A 20427-nucleotide genomic window follows, 5' to 3' on the forward strand; every position below is an offset into this window, starting at 1 on the left:
ACACAGCCATGGTGTATTAGGCCTGGCTGACATGTTTGTTTTATTTTAGCTCAGTAACTTACTTTGATCTGTTATCACTTGCACCACTTAAATCCAACTTTTTATACTTAATAAATCACTTTTGTTCATTATTAAACCCAGTGCAAATAATTGTTACCAAGAAGGGGAATAATGGCTGGGCACCTCTCTTTTTCTCTGACAAACAGAATGAACTTTATGAGCTTTCTCTGTGTAAAACATTTTTTTTTCCAGAGTAAGATGGATTTATCTGTTGGAACGCTGCACCTGGATGCTGTGTCAAGTCCCTCTGACTGATCCTTCCCAGTCCGAAGTGAATCATAGTGTCTGTGTTGCTCTGCTGTGGGCTGTTACTCCAACTCTGTTCCTTTGCTGGGGGAGAATGGAGGTTTTGGCTCCACAGGACAGAGTGGTGGTGCATCCCTGAGGTCAGGTATACAGGTTTGGTGGTGTGATTAGCCCATCAGGTGACAGTTTCAAAGGAATCTCTGTGACCCAATCTGTCTCCACGAGCACATTCAAAGAGCATTCCCAGTAGAGCACTTTGTATCATCTCCTGGAGGCTAGTAACTCTGAATTACAATACAGTGTTTACCTTACCCCTAATTTGAGGCATGAATGTTGCCTCAGGCTTTACTCCACTTATTCAGGAGGAATACAGGGGTTGATTTTAAAAGCCCTTTATGTCAATGGGAGGGACTGGTCAGTGTAGACACATTCATTACAAATTCAACCTAATGCTGAATGCATTGACCTGCTCACAATGTGTTCTTGAATCCCAAAAATACATTGTGAGCAGGTCAACACATTCAGCATTAGGTTGAATTTGTAATGAATGTGTCTACACTGACCAGTCCCTCCCATTGACATAAAGGGCTTTTAAAATTAACCCTTGTATTCCCAAGAATCCCTAAGCAACTCCTCTATGGTGAACTCTCTCAGGGCAAAAGGAATCAAGGTAGGCCTCACAAGAGGTATAAAGACAGTGTGAAGGCCAACATTGCTCATGCTGGTTTAAAACCAGAATAGCTAAAGCAGCATGCAAAAGAACAAATAAGCTGGCGTGCTCTTGTATGACATGTGTATGACAACTTTGAAGAGCAGCAACACGTACACCTCATTGATGCTTGTGAGAGGAAGAAAGCAACAGCAGGAGCTGCACCAACAGAGCCAGGACAATTCCCTTGCCCCCATTTGAACGCCCATGCCGTTCAAAGCTTGGATGCCTCAGCCACATGCAAATCCACAACCGATGAGCCTGTGCAAGCTCAAGACGTCATCGTCAGACAGGACGGACTACCTACTGCTCACAATGTAGATCAGACCAGAATCTGCCAATATTAAGCAACAGACATTTCCTCAATAGCAGAAGAGAGATACAGCCTCTTAGCAGAAAAGTCTTCCAGCTGTCCTCACCATGGCCGTGTCTACGCGTGCCCCAAACTTCGAAATGGCCATTTTGAAGTTTACTAATGAAGCGCTGAAATGCGTATTCAGCACTTCATTAGTATGCGGGCGGCCGCGGCACTTCGAAATTGATGCGCCTCGCCGCCGCGCGTCTTGTCCAGACGGGACTCCTCTTCGAAAGGACCCCGCCTACTTCGAAGTCCCCTTATTCCCATCAGCTCATGGGAATAAGGGGACTTCGAAGTAGGCGGCGTCCTTTCGAAAAGGAGTCCCGTCTGAACAAGATGCGCGGCAGCGAGGCGCGGCAATTTCGAAGTGCCGCGGCCGCCCGCATTCTAATGAAGCACTGAATATGCATTTCAGCACTTCATTAGTAAACTTCGAAATGGCCATTTGCGTGGCCATTTCGAAGTTTGTGGCACGTGTAGATGTAGCCCATGAGAGGTATTACTATGCTGATTTCAAAACAACACAGTTAATGCTTTAAGTGGAATCTTCTTGCAGCAAGCTTGTATTGTACCACATACAACAACCTTTGTGATATGTAAGTACTAGTGGCCCATCTCCCCAGTTAGAAACACTTGTGGGCTCTTGCTTCAGGAGTTCTGGCTGGCAATTATTTGCTGTTTTATTGCAAAGCCATAGAAAGAATATAACCACATACTCAAATAAGAAAATAAAAGCATGGTTCCAACTCTGATTATAGCACTGCAGCAATAATGTTGAATATTTCAATTCTAAATTATTCTATTCAGTCATTAATAACAGTCTAAACATTTCTTTCAAGCTAAAATTTCCCATGCTTTACAAATACAGGAATTGTTATATCAAGTCCATCTACCTCAGCATCCTGTCTCAGACAGTTTGTAGTATTAGATGCTTCAGAGGAAAATGAAACATCCCTCATAGTTAAAATTTACAGAATAGATTGCCTGCTGGGGCCACTTGTGTTCAGAAACAGATATATTAAAAAGCTCAATATGTGCCTGTCTGACGTAACTGCAGCTGTTATTGTCTATAAATGCAGTGAATCCATTTAAACAGGGCAATAATGACTTTGTGGCAGTGGGTTCCACAGGTTAATTATATATTGCATAAACAAGCATTCCTTTTTTTCTTTTTTTCCCCATTTTCTAAGCTGGCTGCTTTTTGATTTAATTGAACGTTCCCTCCTTTTTGTATTCAAAAATGGGTGAACAGTAGCTCCCCTATTTGCCTTCCCTCTACCACACAGTATTTTGTACACCTTTGTCATGCTCTCTGAAAAGAGGCACGATACGTTCAAATGTGGTGAGCAGTAAAAATAAAAACAAAACAGCAAGAAAAAAAGGAATTGTGTGGCAAAAATTAGATGTGAGATTCCAGTTGTACCTGACCTGCCCTACCACCACCTGAATTTTAGAGCGTTTGGATACAAAATTCTATATCAAAGGCAATGTTGGTGGTTTGAGTGGCATGCAACCAAAGTTGCACAAGATGTGTCCCCATTTTTCAGCTTCTGTTCACACAACTGTGGGGGTCAATCTGGCTCATCAGCATTTATCAGCAACTGAAGTCCAGGAATGTTCTTTTGAGGTTTATAATTGGACTTTTTCATTTCCCTATATTACTGACATTTCTATTCTCCAGATAATTAAACACCTTGTGCTACACTAGTGAAATATAGCAGAATGTATTTTCATGTATTGAAAATTATGCAGGATCAGTAAAACTAGATTTAAAAATGCCCATATTTAGGAAGAATAGAATATTTTATATAAATATTAAAGTGCAATACATGGACCACTGAATTGGTATCAGAAATATTTTCCTAGGTCTCATGCAGCATAGTAAAGTCACAGTTCTGATTTAATATACTAACTAGAGACCATTAATACTATACAATATGGCTGCGTCTCCATGTGCTGCTTCTTCCAGAAGCAGCACGCTAATGAGCTAACCAGAAGATGCTAATGAGGTGCAGATGCAAATTGTCTGCACCTCATTAGCATATCGGCACGTGGTTGGGAGTCCGGAAGAAGCTCTTCCACACTCCAAAGTATACACAGAGACGTGTTTTATCAGTTATAAATCTTTGACTTTTGAAGAAGGGGCTTCCAGAAGGAGAGTTTCCTTCCAGAAGATCCCCATGGGCTGCGCGTCTCCACGTGTACTTCAGAGTCCAGAAGAACTTCTTCCGGACTCCAAACCACATGCCAATATGCTAATGAGGTGCAGAAAATTTGCATCCATGCCTCATTAGCATCTTCCAGTTAGCTCATGTGGAGACACAGCCTATCTGTTTAATTATCATTCGGTAATATTTACAGACAGAAAGTACGTCCCTCTTGTTTTCGTATCGCTGAAATATGTAAAGTCATAGAAACACAAAAGATAGACGACTTTGTCCCTAACCGGCAATGAATGACTTCTGACCATGAATCAGTCTTTTTCTGTTGACTGAGAATTCAAGTCTAACCATTGCTTGCTAGTCTCAACAATCCAGAAGACACCAGCTTTCTGCAAAAATAAGCTTATTTCAGTTGAGAAAGCTGCTTGAGTTTACACCAGAGTTTTCAAAACTGCAGATGTCAAACAACAAGGAAATCCTGGTTCCAGTCCAACAAGGTGCTGATCAGCTCCTGAGAGATACAAAGTGAACTGAATTCTCAAAGTTCTTTATGTTTGAGGCGTAAGGGCACTTAGCAACTTGAAAGTTGAGCCTCAAAATGTTCATAATTAACAAACTTCCTCCTACTAAACATGCTGAAACACCCCCTCCCCCCACCCAAACACAAGCAACAGGAATTCAACCCATGTGTGTTACACTTCTCAAAAGCCAAGCCATTCAGAGATAATCAAACTGACAACCTGGCCACTTGAACTTTCTGGCAAATAGTAGAAGAATATAACTGCTAGCGAGGCTCTAAAAGGCATGACTCCCAAGCCAATTACATTGGATAACTCAATAAGGAACATTTTCAGTCTTATTTGAAAGGTTCTCGATCTCTGTTCCACCTTCTCTTTTCTCTTTCAGTGGAATTTTAAATTGGAGAGACACTATCCTTATTCAATTTTTTTAGCCTTTCAGTGGATAAGATCAATGATTATTTTGAAGCATTTTTTTAGATTATCAAATTAAATGCTCACTGTTCTGAATAATCCAGGATTTAAGCATTTTTGGGTCAGACAATAATTGTTGACAGTGAGATTCAAAAGTTAAAGATTTATAACTGTCAAAACGCAAATTGTCAGCATCAAATATTGAAGTCTACGAAGTTCCCTTTATCAAATGTTAGTAATTTCTGACAAAGCATTTTGCTGACTCTGTTCTGACATTGCACTCTATATTCATTACTGTAATATTATTATAATATGCTTATGACATACGTATGATGCATTTTGTACAAGATAAGTCATGTGGGGTATCATTTGAAAAGTTATGATTTGCTCATTATGATTATCCTGTTTGTATGCAGGTATGATTTTTCTACCTGAAGTTCTGAATATTGACTGGGGATCTGTAGTTCAAATGTCTTTATTCTGGAAAAAACTCTCCGAGAGCTTTTAAGGTACAATGAAGAAGCCATGAGCAGCTCACAGCCCATCAACATAGACAATGGAATAGCTTAAGCTTCCTTTGGGCATTTAGGCCTGGCTGGTAGGAATGGCTGCTATCACACTGCAAAGATACGTGACAAGACCACATGAATCTAGACTCTATCTTGGGTTCAGTATTCTTCCATAAACTGGTCTGGAGACCATGTTTTGAAACAAAGGGTTCCCATCATATGCTAAACCCAGGAGAACTTTTGGAAATACCCGAAGAACAAAGATGGCACAGGGGAAGTGCAGGATCCAGACAAATGGGATTTCTAGTCTACGTATGAAGGTTTAAGAAACCCACCTATATAGCTAATGCAGCTTGTGCCTTAATAGTCTACATATCTGCCTCTGCCATCAGCTAGAGTGAGAATCTGTTATTCAAATCTAATCTATCTAGTATTTTAAGCTTGGTTTTCATTGTGTTTATTTGACAAGACATCTGCTTTGACCTGCTTGCTACCCTCTATACTCAGTTAAAATCTGTTTTTGAGTTAATACGTTTATCATACATTTTGATCTAAACCAGTGAATTTGGAGTGAAGTGCCTGGAAGTCATAGCTCAAGGGGCAAAGGCTGTTGCATATTCCTCTCCACACAGAGGTTGTGTGGGGATGAACTTTGTAAGTTTATGGTGTACTGTTAACTGTGCAGCACAAGAAGGTATCATATTGGGTTTATGCTCAGAAGATTCATGCAGAGAGCCTGCAGGTGGTGTGCCCCAAACTGTGTGAAGGCTGATAGAAGTGTAAGACGAGGGGCATGGCTGCCTCTTGTCACAACAGCACAGCATGAAAAGGAGCCCAGGCTAGCGTGATGGAGGGCTCAGCAGTACCATAGTTCCACGTGGCACATCAGGTAAAGGAAATCTGTCGTATTTGCCTCCCTGTAAATTTTGACAAACACTGATGGAAATATATTATTGCTGGTTTGTGCACGTAAAGTGAAATTGATGTTTACTGACACTAACCAATAAAAATTGACTCCTTCCAGGTCTATTTATAGCTTATAGGTTTCATATAATTGACTTGCAGCTAGGGAATTAGACTAGGAGTCAAGAGACATGGGATTCTATTATAGTTCTGCTGCTGATATACTAAATGACCTTGGGCAAGTTATTTTACCTCTTTTTCCTCTCCTACTATTTGTCTTGTTTATTTATAGTGTAAATTCTTTTGGACAGGGACTGTCTTACTATATGTTAGCACCTAATACAATAGGACTCCAATCTTGATTGGAGTCTCTGGGCACTAATGTGGTATAAATAATAAATAAAAAACCATATAAGACTCTATCTAGAACTATCAGTGAGTAGAGTTCAGTAAATCCCAGAGGTACAAGCATGCTCTGGGATTTATTTAGAACAATAGTCATTTATTTTATGTCCACTCACAGAAAATATATGTTAAAGCATCATCGTAATCCAACTGTGCTGTTAACAATATTCTAAACGAACAAGAGAAACAATACAACTCCTATTAAACTTAGTAAAGTTCAAATCAATTGCTTCTTAGTTTTTCAGCTGAACAGATAGTCTTACCTCTCACTGCCTGAGTCTACAGCTGAGAGAGGAGGTAACTGGGGTGGTGGGTTGCAGGGACTACCCTGTACATTATGCCCTGGAGAAGGGTGACTGACAGGATGTGATGGTGGCCCAGTCCCAGCAGCAGTTCCACTCCGACTTGAGTGAGTACTGGAGAACATTGTAGCTGAAATCAAAGGGAGGGCAATATTCAGTATTATGGTAGGCACAATATGATTTCAATGATCAATCAGTAGTACCAGATGAGTGATCTTTCTTTCTACAAACAATTTAATCCTAATTCTTAAAACAACTTTTTCTCAAGACTTGCTTTCTGTTTGAAAAACTTGTCACTGGTCCAAAAAATTCCCACCAACTTTGTTTTATTGAAAGAAACACTACTCAGCTTTGGAAAATATGCACATAGTTGGACAGCTCACAATGAAAGCTGTCTAAAATCAAAAAGAGCAATGCTATGGACCCAAACCTGGGAGATTTACTTGAATAAATACTGCAGATCTGGAGTCTATAATTGTTTCTTATAGCAGAAAAGGTTATAAAACTATAAAGCATAGTTCTGAGAGCTGATCTAAAAACTGATACAAAGCAGCACAATTCAAAACAATTTTTTATCATTTCTTGAAAATTTTAATGCTTTCATAATTTTTCAACAAATAAAAAAACCTAGACACACACAGATGGGGTTAATTTAAAAGCTTTATAGACATTCCTCCCTTCCCAATATCCTACTGTAATGACATAAAAATTAGTAGCTTCATTTTCAGAGATGCTATTAATGGGGATGCTAGCATTCAGCAGCTGTGTAAGGACTGTAGAGAATCTTTATTGTCTTGTTGATTGTCTCAAGGGCAAAGAATATCCTTTTAAATGTGAAACGTAAATGACAAACTGGCCCCTGACAAACTTAGGTGCTTTTAACTGAAGTACATGTCAAGTGATACAGGTTGATTTTGACATGTACTGTCAAACATTTTATGGATGCTGAGGAGGAATTAAGATAGCCTACTGGCAATAGGAAAGTGACCCACTACTGACTGGTTGTCACCATCATATTTCCCTGTTTCTATGTGGTCTCAATGATTTCCATAAAGATGCTTAAAGTGATTTGGTTTAGTTTTATTTAACCTACCTCAGCAAAAAAGGAATCTTGTGGCTGTCAACTGCTGTTAGTAATGGGATTTTCCTAATATAGCGGGGTGTACAGAGTCACACAGAAGTCTGGCAGTATTTAAGAGACTGCTAGCTAGCTGAAGGCTTGAACACAGCTGCTTTTTGGAAGTTCTGTGAGATTTTGTTGTGCTTTGGTTGTTTAGCATCTGTTTCCTGCTCAAAGCAATAGCAGGTCATATCTACACAAAGTAAATATAAATAGCACAAGAAATAATATTCTAAGTTTGTGTTCATTAACTTCTCTCTCAATAAGAATATAACACTCCTACAACCCAAGACTCAGAGCTTCAACTCATGTAATTCAGAACAGGTCCATTTAAATCAATGGAGGTACACAGATTTAAGCCACCTGAGTCTTTGGCTTCAAATGTTTTCTGATAGATCAGAGAGTGTATACACAGGAATAAATATGTACATACTCTTGATTAAAAAATTGAGAGTATAAGAAGTGTATGGCTTTGCTAACCAAAAATGAGAAAATGTCTTCCAGTGTCTGAGCAGAGGAATTGTGTATAACACAAGGTATATAATGGAGAAATGAGATGAAATTCAGAAAATTAAAATGTAGGCTGTATATTATGAAAAACTACCTAAAGGTGACATCAGTTAGACTGGAAAATAGTTTCCAAGGGAACTGATGGAAACCATATAGCTTGAGACAAAGTGGAATTGCAGAAAGTACTACAGGGAACAAGTATGCACTGACAGGCATATAGAGTGACCAAAGAGGTCTTTTCCATCTCTGACATCTGTGTGTCTATTCTGACATTTTAATCTGCTGATAAAGAAAAAAATGCTTACTTTTGTCTGAGTAAGGTAGGGATGCAGCGCCCCTTTGCACACACACAACGAGCTACCGTGATTGTCAGTGTGCCGAATTCTGATTTGGCATGTGCACATATACAACCTTTCATGGTTTACCAATACACACCGACATACAGCTGGACCTAATCCTGACCAGATACCTAGTGCAGATGATGACAGGTAAATTCTATGTTCCCCTTAGGAGCATTCCGCAGATCTGATCTCTCTCTCCCTGTGTGTTCTTTCATATTTATTGCACTCAAGGGGTTTTCTTTAATGGTCTGAAGTTACAGAAGGAGAGGAGTAGGTTGGATATTAGAAAAAACTACTTCATTAGGAGGGTGGTGAAGCACTAGAATGCATTGCCGAGAGAGGTGGTGGATTCTCCATCCCTTGAGGTTTTTAAGTCTTGGCTGGGATGACTTAGCTGGGGTTTATCCTGCTTGAAGCAGGGGGCTGGACTAGATGACCTCCTGAGGTCCCTTCCAGCCATATAATTCTATGAGTTTTTGCCCGGAGTGGGTTTGGCATTGCATTCCTGCTCTGTCTTCCTGGTTGCTTGATAGTCCAAAAGGAAGCTTCCCTTCTTTACCCACAGAGTAAGGGATGCCTCGTCCTTTGCTAATTTCAGCTGCCAATGTCTGGGTACAGTGGAGTCATGGACTCCACAAGCTGGCAGAAGAAGGGCTTGCTTGAGCAGGCCTAGTGCAAGTATATCTACATGAGCTGGGAATTACACCTGTGTAGACATCCCCTTAGATCTGATTCTCTAATTCCTCAGTGTACTGTACAGTACTATATAAACTTCAGAATTATTCAGTGAGTCCGTAGCACAACTATTTGAGGAAACAAGTCCTTCTGTTGTCAGTTTCTGTGAAGTAATTGCCTTTTGCTGGCTGCACAAAGTCTGACTAGCATGAATCTTAGTAAACATCTATGACAACGAACATTCTTATCTCAAATTTCCATAAGCTAGATCTACACAGAAACATTCTGAAAAAGGCTTTATTTAACCAGCATTCCTCAGCAAAATGTCATTTTCCTGTTTCTTCAATCAATATGCAAGTCAATATTTTGTGTCATAATCCAACATAAATAAAACCCATCAAAAGAAATTCCCAGGAATAAATACCACAAGAAAGCTATTGTTCCCACGATACTTAAAAAGCTCAAGTTACAGCAGAGTTTCAGATAGATAGCCTTTTGGATTTGAATGTGAACCTAAGATTGAGTTACACCTTTTCAGGTTATTTAATGTTGGTAATTATATAAGAAAACTTCATGCTGCCATTTTTGAAGTCTCATCACAGAAGGATTTACCAGCACATAAAGATTATCCACCAAGCACATCTCTTCATACAGATTTTCTCAGTGTGCACCTATATGCCTATTTATTCTATTAACATGCAAAAAAAACCAAACAAACAAGGTGACTAGAGGGGGAACCAACCTGATTCAAGAGTAAGAAAAAAAGAAATAGCATTTTAAAATATTACAGAATTTATACTTTAAAAATATTTTCTGAATGGAAAAATTAATTTAAAGGAACACTTTTAAAATGAAGAATTGTCACCTTTCTTCTTGTAAACCAGCAGCTACAGTGTAATTTATTACCCTGGATTTACTCCTGTCAAATCAATGCTCTGTCAATCTATTTCTGTCCCAAAATGCCTCTCCTCCTACCCATGCCCACAAATATTTTGTAGCAGGGTTGAAAATACTTTCCACTTAAAAAAGACTGTGTAAGCTTTTGTTTTGTGGTCCTGCTTCAATTAAAGTTGCATATTTGCTAATTTACTAGTGTGTTTTAGAGCACTATATTTAACATTCCATTTGTATATAGAATAATTATATCTTAGTGAACAGGATATTTGGCATCAGAATAGAAAAACAGACATGCTTCCCCACCTGGCTGCATGCAGGCCATGTTTCTCCCTTCCCATACCTCCCTCCCTCTTTCAGTTCCCCTTTTTGTGTTTCCGTGTTCAAAGGCCCAAATCCTCCTCAAAGGTATTTAGATGCCTAAGTGCCATGTGATTTTAGGGGGAGTTAGATGCTTACATATATTTGAAGACCGGGGTCAAAGTTCTTTACAATCAAACATTAATCTTCTCAGCCTGGGGAGTTAGGTTAGTAAGCACACTGGAAACACAATACTCCGGGTGTCCCTTATTGAGCAAGGGATTCCATGACCACTTCAGGCTGCCACTCCCCTTCTCCCCCAGCTGGGGGAATGAAAGTACAGCAACATGTTCGTCCCCAGGCTGTTCCCCACTGCTCACATAGTAATGGATGGTGCCTGGGAGCAGAGGAAGGTGCGGGCAGCCATGAGTGCTCCGCAGGACCAGGGCACCAGGTAAGTTCTTCACCCTTATCCCCCTTCCATACTCTCCTGTCCTCCATGGCCCAAACAGTTTCTTAATCTGTTATTCCCTGTTTCCCCAGGTTGCCAGATTAAAGAGGTTCACATGTATCATCTCCATTTTACAGCTAGTGAAACTAAGCAGAGAGCTGAAGTAACAAGTCATTGGCAGAGGTAGAGTGAGAACTCAGGGCTTCCTAATTCCCAGGCCTATATCAAAACCACTAGACCATATCAAAGAAATCAAATAAAAGCTAGCAACATGAACTGAGATTTACAAACCTAGTGGAGTCCTTTTTTGCTTTGCTCTGAGCAGTGTGTACACCCGACATTTCTTCATCGAAGGTCTTAACACACCCGAGAGATTTGCAGGCAGCTCTCCTTCTTTATTAATGATACTCCTGATTACCTACCCTGAAGAAAACTCTTACTTTGTTTATAAAAAATCTTCTGAAACTTAGTTTTCTTGCCAGGTTTTGGCTGACTGGATTTGAGCTACTACTGTGTGATAGTTGGCAGGGGTGTGTGTGTGTGTGTTTGCTATAAATTCTAGCTGTTTCCTGTCAGAAGGCAGGCAACTTGGCATATTTTAATATTTGGCTCTGAGGCAGCAGCCCACTGTCGAGTATTAGCTCTATCTTCACCTAAGAGGTGGGGAAATAAATAAAATGGCAAAAACTCCGCCCTCCACCATAGAAAAGCCAACTCGATGTTTTAATGTGTTACAAGAAGTTACTGGATAAGGATGTTAGTTGCCAAAAGAAGTTCCTGGGTTCTGAAACCCAGGGCAGGGTTCTGAACTTTTGAGATTGAAGTCTATACTGCTATTTGTAGTGCCAAACGGAGAGCCTGAGTCTGTAGACCTGGGCTCTGAGCCCTGCTGCCATGGATTTCTACTTGCCACGTAGACGTGATATGAGTAGCAAAACAAAATCTGCCCCATATGTACTGCAATAACAATGAGCTTGCTGTGATTCAATGAGCAATATATCAAGGATGTCTGAGGAGAGGTTAAAGTTCATTGTCTAGACCCTTTGGTGTTAGCAAAGGGTCACAGCTGGTTTGCTGGCTGGCAGGCATCTGTTAAGTCTACTTTCGGATACTGCCAGTGATTGGCAGCTGGAACAAATGATTAAGCACAGCAGATGAACATATTGGAAATTCTTATTACTTTTGTGATTAAGAGATGGTGAAATCCCCAAAGCAATAAAGTTTGTGGTTTGGATTAAAACCTGAGGTTCTCGCTTCAATTGAGGTCACTATACTATGTCCTGGCCTAACTCTTATTCGTTCAGTGGACTATAGTTTCTTTTCACTTTGGTTTTCTCTTGTCATAAAGAAGGGAATTAGAAGTAACACTGTCATCACTTGTCCCTTTACAATGGTAATGCTAATTCACCAATACACTTAAGATTTCCTTCCCTCACAGAAAATACTGTATTACCTCTATATAAATTCATGGTACACCCATACCTTGAACACTGTGTGTAGTTCTGGTTGCCCCATCTCAAAGAAGATATATTAGAATTTGAAAACGTACGGAGAAGGGCAACAAGAAATGATTAGGGATATGGAAGGGCTTCTATGTGAGGCAGGACCATAAAGACTGGAACTTTTTCACTGGGGAAAAAAAGACGACTAATAGGGGGATGTGATAGGGGTCTATAAAATAACGAAGAAAGTGAAGAAAATGAATAAGAAAGAGTTGTTTACCCCTTCACATAACACAAGAACCAGAGGCCACCCAATGAAATCAATAGGAAACAGCTGTAAAACAAGCAGAAGGAAGTACTGCTTTACACAGTGCACAGTCAAACAGGGTAACTTGTTGCCAGGAATGTTGTGAAGACCAAAACTATAACCAGATTCAAAACAGCAGCCAATTAGCCAAGATAACCAGGAATGCAACCCAGAGCCTTGGATGTTCCTAAACCTCTCATTGCCAGAATCTGGGACTGGACGATAGGGAAGGATCACTCACTATTGTCCTGCTCTGGTCATTCCCTCTGAAGATCCTGGGACTGCCACTGTCCACAGACAGAGCACTGGGCTAGATGGGCCATTAGTTTGACCTACTGTGACCGTCCTTTTGTTCTTAAGCCAATCATGTACAAAAGTGTGATATTATTTAGAGAGTGGTTCACACAACTGTCTTCAGGGCAATGCTGCAAAATTGTTCTGCAGAATTTAAACTCTCGTTACAATAATTCTGTCTTTCTGGTGCAAAGAAAATCTTGCAAATGTAAACACTTGCAGGAATTAGCCTGCTTCATTTTAGAGTGCTGGAGAATGTGCAAGTCGTGACATTTTCAGAGACAATTATAAATTATACATTTTGGTTTATTTTAAAATGTGAAACTGTTCCATTTTTGCCACATATGGCACAACAAATTTTAAAAAATCTATATTACAGCAATTAGGATTTTTTTTCGCCAAAAGTGATTCTGGGATTTAGGACAGCTGTAGTAAAAAATATATCATTTATAAATTCTGACTGGAAATGTCATGGTAGTTTGACACAGAATAAACCAGAAAGATTAGGATTTTTTTTTAAAATGACAACATTGGCAAGATCTGCAAAGTTGGATTTACAGTCCACATACAGTGCCTAATATGTGAGCACTCTGCTGCACGGTCTGATGTAGGCTCCTTATGATGGGGGCAGGCAAGCTAGGAACATAAGAATGAGGCTCATGTAAACCAGGAAGCTGAGTGGGGAGTTTCGTAAGCTAGCTAGTAGGAAATGCAGAGGAGTGATGGGACCTAAGCCCTGCTCATCAGAGGGAATACGGTGCCTAACTCCAGGTCAGAAGGAGGTACCTCTCTCCCCTTGTGATGCAAAGAAAGCCATTAATACAATCCTGGAGTAAGGTGCTTAAATTAGGCTACCCTCCCCGCTCCCCTTCCTGAAATGAGAAGGAGATCGCGATGGTGCTGCCCTTATGCCCAATAGCCCAGGGTTGGAACACTCACCCATCATGTAGAAAACCCAGATTCAAATCCCTGCTCTGCCTAATTCCAGGCAGGAATTTGAACCACATCTGTAACCTCTAAGTAAGTGCCTTCACCACTAGATTGGGGCTCTCAATCTCTCCTGTTGAAGCTGTTTCACTTTGTGTAAAGTGATTAGAGCAGGGACAGGGGCCTGCATCTCCCAAGTGAATACCTAGTTACTGGGCTATGGGCTCAGTCTCACTCTTGCTCTGCACTGAGGAATATTTAGGTAACATCACTGGGCCCACTTCTGCAAATACATATGGGCTGTGTCTACACTAGCCCAAAACTTCAAAATGGCCATGCAAATGGCCATTTCTAAGTTTACTAATGAAGCACTGAAATACATATTCAGCGCCTCACTAGAATGCTGGCAGCCGCGGCACTTCGTAATTGACACGGGTCGCCGCTGCGTGGCTTGTCCAGATGGGGCTCCTTTTAGAAAGGACCCCAGCAACTTCAAAATCCCCTTATTCCTGTCTGCTGTTAGGAATTAGGGGAGTTCGAAGTTGCCGGGGTATTCCTAAATATTCCTAAAAATTCCTTTGCATGGCCATTTCGAAGTTTTGGGCAAGTGTAGACATGGCCCTGCACGTGCTTAAATTTACGCCTATAAGTAGTCCTCAGTGGAACTACTCACATGAGGAAAATTGTGGACTTACTAAGTGTTTGCAGGCTCACACTTTCAGTTATTCTAAGGGCAGGTTGACACAACAGGGGAAGGTTGAATTAAGATATACAATTTCAGCTATGCTAATCATGTACCTAAAATCAACGTTCCTTAATCTGGGCTTCTGCACCATCTCCATTAAGGGAGGTTGACAGCAGCCTGCGCCCCGATCAAACTTCCTTACTCCCACTTGGGGGCAGCAGTATTGAGATTGACTGCGGCATCCTGTAAGTTTGATTTAGCGTGTCCCCACTAGGACAATAAATCAAACTCCGGAATACTGACTGTGGGAAGGTCGATCTTCCCTGTAGTGTAGATGTACCCTAAGCTGAAGTCTACGCTTTCTTGCACCAGTGCACCACAGCACAGAATGTAGGCCAAGAAGAAGTAAATTTATAGCTACTGATGAGATTAGTCCTAAGCATGCTATTTATACAGAAAGCAGTAAAGATAACGAGTCTTCATAAAATCTAGAGAGTTTATAAAAATACAGTAAATCTTCACATTTTAATAATCACTCAAGTACTATAGTTTAGGAAAACATTGTAATTATATATTTATACTATCGTTATTACAACTGTTTTCCCACAAAGAGAATGGGAAACATATATTGTGACACTGCACCCCATATTTTTATGGGGATATTCTTGTGATACTGTTGTAACATAGTCATGATGTATTTTATACAAGTCACATGAAACCAAAGTTCTGACTGCTCAATATTATTATTTGCATTCATGTATCATAGTTAAGAATGCTGACTATGTATCTGTATTTAAAATGTATTCACATCAGGGGAAAAGCCACTAGACAAGATGCTTTGATTTGAGATCACTGGTCAGAGAAGGACCTATTCATGGCAATGAATCATTAGGAAAAAACAACATACTCCCATCTGGGAAGCATTCCCGTGAGCACTACAGTCAGTCTCGGAGTAATGGTTATAACACAGACAGGTCTAAGAATTAAGCTTTGAAACAAAGGGCTCTGGCCATATCTAAAGCTATATAAGGTGGGGAGTGACATAATCAAGGGCTCTTCACTGAATCCTGACCCAAGATGATTCTTGGGAACACCTGAAGAACAAAGACAAACCTGGTAGAAGTGCTGCATCACACTAAAGAGATTTTTAGCCCATGAATGGAACACCTGGGGATGCCAAATGGTAAGCAAGTACAGCTTCCCCCTTAAGAATCTGCAGCCTGCTTGTATCGTCACTTAGAAGCGGAAGGGACCTTCAGAGGTCATTGAGTCCAGTCCCCTGCACTCGCAGATGGTCCTATCACCATCCCTGATTTTTTCCCTTTTTTTTTTCTCTATTTGCCCCAGAAGCCTAAATGTCCCCCTCAAGGCTGAACTCACAAGCAAGGGTTTAGCAGATCAATGCTCAAACCACTGAGTTATCCCACCCTCTCTCTTCTGGTGAAACTCTGCTATTCGTGTCCAATATATTTAGTATATTGGGGTGCTGGTGGAGAAGTAGCACCTTTTTGATAAGAGCTGTTTCTTTCAGGTGGTCAAGCTGCACTGGTCCTCATGCCACAACTCAACTTGTACGGTTGCCTCCTCATAGCTGCTTGGACACAATGGCGGGTGCACACTGACTCCTGATTTTGGCCAGTCCATCCAATGTATGCAGGTAGCCAGCTAAATTTTTTTGCTTGACATTAAGATGGGGAAATAGGCTCTCCTCACCAGCCAAATGTTTTTTTAAAGAAATTAATCCATTAATTGCTTATCTGGGCTACTAGTTAGAGATCTCATCCATGAAAAAGTGAAATAACTATAAAAGAGGGGGTATTTTTGGGAAATGACAATATGACAAGATTAAAATTATCTACGCTGACAAGAGAGAACAGAAAAAGCATTATAAAGCTCAGTTTGGTGCCCAAGAAAACCTGCAGAATGAAATGACCTGGCTTTGGCTATCCTTGATATAAAACTCTGAACTAATTGATGAGAAACAATTATATGTATCTTTAGTGCAACAAGAAAAAAGCAAACAAATGTTTCAGCTCATTGATAGATGCAGCAATGAATAAACAAATGTGTCAGGGAAACCAGTCGGTTAACTGAAGAGATATTACAGCTCATAAAAGCATGCTGGTTAAATCTTTGTTTACAAGAATTGCTGTTCACTAGGAAGCAGACGCAAAGTGAGAAATGAAAAATGACTGATTTCCTCCAGGAATCCAAACAATTAGCAGTGCTGTCAATCCCAGCAAAAATCATAAATCAGACTGTACATTACCATGAGATAGGACTGGAAATCAAGCAGTTAAAAGGTATGTTGCCTTTTCTTCACTGCCTTCTCTGTTTTTAGCCTTAAGAGAGAAGCTACCTACCCATAAATGATCTCAGGGTCAAAATTCAAAGTTAAATGCACACAAATAAAAAATTGACTGCTGGCAGGGAACACCATTTTACCTCTCAGTGGGTGCATCTACACCAGGAACTAACTTCGAAGTCAGGCATTACATCGAAGTAGCCAGCAGAGAATCTACGCAATTTTTCTCTTACTTCGACGTTAACTTCTAAATAGGAAGCCCAACTTCAAAGTCCTTACTCCATTTCCAGGAATGGAGTAGTGTCCTACTTCAAAGTTAAACTTCAAAGTAGGGTGTGTGTAGAGGCACTATTTCAAAGTTGCTTAAGCAACTTTGAAGTTATTTTTGTAGTGTAGACACAGCCAAACTGTTTTAGCATTGATTCATTGCTGTCCTATCACCTTCTCCAGTACTCACTGCCTCCACAGTGCCCAGTCTCTTAACTGCTCCCTGTTTGCCACATCATGTTTTTCTATCCCTCACACACATCTCTTCTCATGTTCACCATCCAGCCTCTCTTACCCATCTCAATACTGCAGGGGCAAGACAAGTCAACTCGATTAAGTCCTACTGACAGTAAAAGGAAATGGCAGCCACTGACAGTAAGCAAAAAATGAATGAGCATATTCAGCGCTTCATTAGCATGTGGGCGGCCATGGCACTTCGAAATTGACGTGCCTCGCCACTGCACGGCTCATCCCGACAGGGCTCCTTTTCGAAAGGACCCCGCCTACTTCGAAGTCCCCTTATTCCCATGAGCTGATGAGAATAAGGGGACTTCGAAGTAGGCAGGGTCCTTTCGAAAAGGAGCCCCGTCGGGACAAGCCACACGGCGGCAAAGTGCATCAATTTCGAAGCACCGCAGCCGCCCACATACTAATGAAGCGCTGAATATGCATTTCAGTGCTTCATTAGTAAACTTTAAAATGGCCATTTGCGTGGCCATTTTGAAGTTTGGGGCTAGTGTAGACGTAGCCATAAAGTCACCTTTTTTTTCTTAATATTTCCACGTTTGCTGAAATTTCAACAGCTGTAACCAATGCAAGCCATCAGTCATGTACTGGAGAGTGAAATCCCTAAGCACTTAACTGCAGCTATAAAAAGGCTTGTTATAAAAACAAATCTATATATGTTTATTGGTGGATTTCTATTTACCTGTAAGACAAGGGTTTGTTATACTTTTGAACCTTAAATGTTGCAATTAAATACCTTAAATACCTTAAATGTTGCATTTAACCACATTTATATACCTTTATTAGAAAAATTACTTGTAGCCCATGCATGGCAAAGTGAGAAACATTCCCTTTCAATCCTAAATCAAGTGTAATGAACTTGATGTGCCTAGAAGGAATGAATGAACTGAACCTCTGACAGGAGTCCAATTCCCATAGAGTAAACATATTCCTTACTGCTGTATATCTTCTCACAGGCAAAATAAGACCTGGAAAAAAAAAAGACTCAGCTGTCAGATAGAGACATAGCGTTCTAATATATCGTGTGTTATTCTGTCCTGTTTTAGAGAGCAAAAGAGAGGGATTTTTAGAGCGTTTCCCACACATTATACATGAAACATACCTAACACAATGTTCTGGGTTCATGACCTGTCTTTTTACTATACCTGTGTAGATGTCATGAATAGGCCCTGGTGATCGTCCAGTAGTATTGTCCACAGCATCATGTGGTGAAGGAGCTGGTTGGAGAGGCTGGATAGTGAGGCAATCACTGAGGATGTCCTGGTCAAGCTCCGAACTTGATCGCAACTAAAGCACAAGAGATAAGAAGGAAAAATGGTCATCCAAGGAAAATGATCACCAAGACGTTGGGCAGTGAAAAGAAGAAAGCCTGGGGGGCTAGGGGAGGAAACTGAGTGAAAAGTTTGTTTTATATACAATTGTGAGAAATGACCACTGCATTACAGCAGTGGTTCTCAAAATACGGGCCAAAAATCATCCTGATGGCCCACAGAGGGATGTATTTTTAGATCTGAGGAAATTTGAGAGTTTGTGAGAAGAAGAAATCCAAGAAAGATGCTCTCTTTTTTTGCACAGCGCTCCACAGAACTGAAATATTGCTTTGACTGCAGCATATCAGAGAAATTATCAAAGAAGTACTGTATACACTATAAATATTAATAAGATGTCTAATGACCTCAGCACGCAAAGACCACTTTGCCAATGTAAAGTGGCAATAAAGTGTTAGAGTTACACAGCTGAAGAAGTGTAAAATAGCTTTAGTGTAAATAAGAATCAGGCTTACTGGATCTAACTGGAGCATCTTTCACTTTGAGCGGTCACCTGTAAGGGAGTGCTAAGTGAGTGGGATCTAGAATCTAGGATCTGACCCAGTTTCCCCAACAAGCCAGTGGACAAAGATAGAGTGAAAAGCAGCAACAGAGAAAGAGAAAAACATCATTGTCCCTCCCATATTCAGGAAGGAGGAACAAGGAAAAGTGGTAACAATATTTAATAGAATTGTGGAGAGCCACAAAATAGTCACAATGCATGATGCTAATATTATTTTTTTATTTCATCATGTTGCACCAAGAAATGATGCTAAGCAACTGACATTACATGCAGACAAGACAATGTTAGGATTTCATGCTGGGATTGAGCTATTTGTGGCTTCATGCAATGAGTCTAAGGCTTGGAGAGTAGTTTGAATTTAGGTGTCTTAGGCTGAATTTACAAGAAATCAGTCCATACTACTGACTTTGTTCTGTTGATTTTAAGGGCTCTTATGGCTGACTTTTGTACTCCTGCTTTTCACAAGGCGTAATACCAAATTTGATCTTGCATAGTTGACCTTAGGGTAGTACAGATGGGGTGCTGTGAAATTTGACATTCTTGGCCTCCTGGATGTGTCCCACAGTGGCCCAATGTGACCACTGGACATCACTTTATGCCCTGCTGCTCTCAGGAAGCAACCTGGGAAAATTTGAACATCATTTCCTGTTCGGCTGGTGTGGGGAGTAGGCAGCACACCTCAGCAGCAAATCTGGCAGTGAATTCCCAGAGTTAGAGATGAGCTCCAGCATGAAATGTGCAGGAGATCCAGGACCTCATTGCTGTGTGTGGATGAATCTGGCGGAAAAACTACAAAGCAGCAAAAAAATGCAGACATATACGCAAAGATCTCACAGGGCACGGAGGAAAAAGGGTACACCAGGAACGTCCAGCAGTGCCACATGAAGATGAGAGCACTCAGGCTGGTGTGCCGTAAAACAAAGGAAGCAAATGGAAGTTTTGGGTCATCACTGCAAACATGCTAACTCTATGAGCAGGTGCCTGGGATTCTACGGAGTGACCCAACCACTGTCCCCAAACAGTTTGTTGTACCTCTGAAAAGTTTCCTCAGGAATTCTCTGGCAACAGAAAGGAGAAAATAGATGAGGAAGAAGAAGAGGAGGAGGACAATGATCAGCAGGTGAATGGAACAGCTGGTCTTGCAGACAACCAGGAATTTTTTGTAACGTTGGATCTCATCCACTCCTCCCAGGATGTTTTGTAGCCAGACCCTGATGGTGAGGAGAGCACTTCTTTTACTCATGCCA

At 40.7% G+C, this 20427-nt stretch overlaps 1 protein-coding gene across 2 annotated transcripts in view; it reads right to left on the bottom strand.

Annotated features, from left to right (window-relative positions):
• Nucleotides 1-20427, bottom strand: part of GLIS3 (GLIS family zinc finger 3) — a 254534-nt gene that overhangs the window by 31893 nt on the left and 202214 nt on the right. For both annotated transcript variants that reach the window (XM_074994088.1, XM_074994087.1), the window contains exons 6-7: nucleotides 18496-18637; nucleotides 6548-6716 (exon numbers count right to left, since the gene is read on the bottom strand). In XM_074994088.1, coding sequence (XP_074850189.1) covers nucleotides 6548-6716; nucleotides 18496-18637 — 311 coding nt within the window. The remainder of the gene's footprint in view (nucleotides 1-6547; nucleotides 6717-18495; nucleotides 18638-20427) is intronic.

The sequence above is a fragment of the Carettochelys insculpta genome, chromosome 5, assembly GCF_033958435.1.
Source record: "Carettochelys insculpta isolate YL-2023 chromosome 5, ASM3395843v1, whole genome shotgun sequence".
Taxonomy (NCBI): domain Eukaryota; kingdom Metazoa; phylum Chordata; order Testudines; family Carettochelyidae; genus Carettochelys; species Carettochelys insculpta.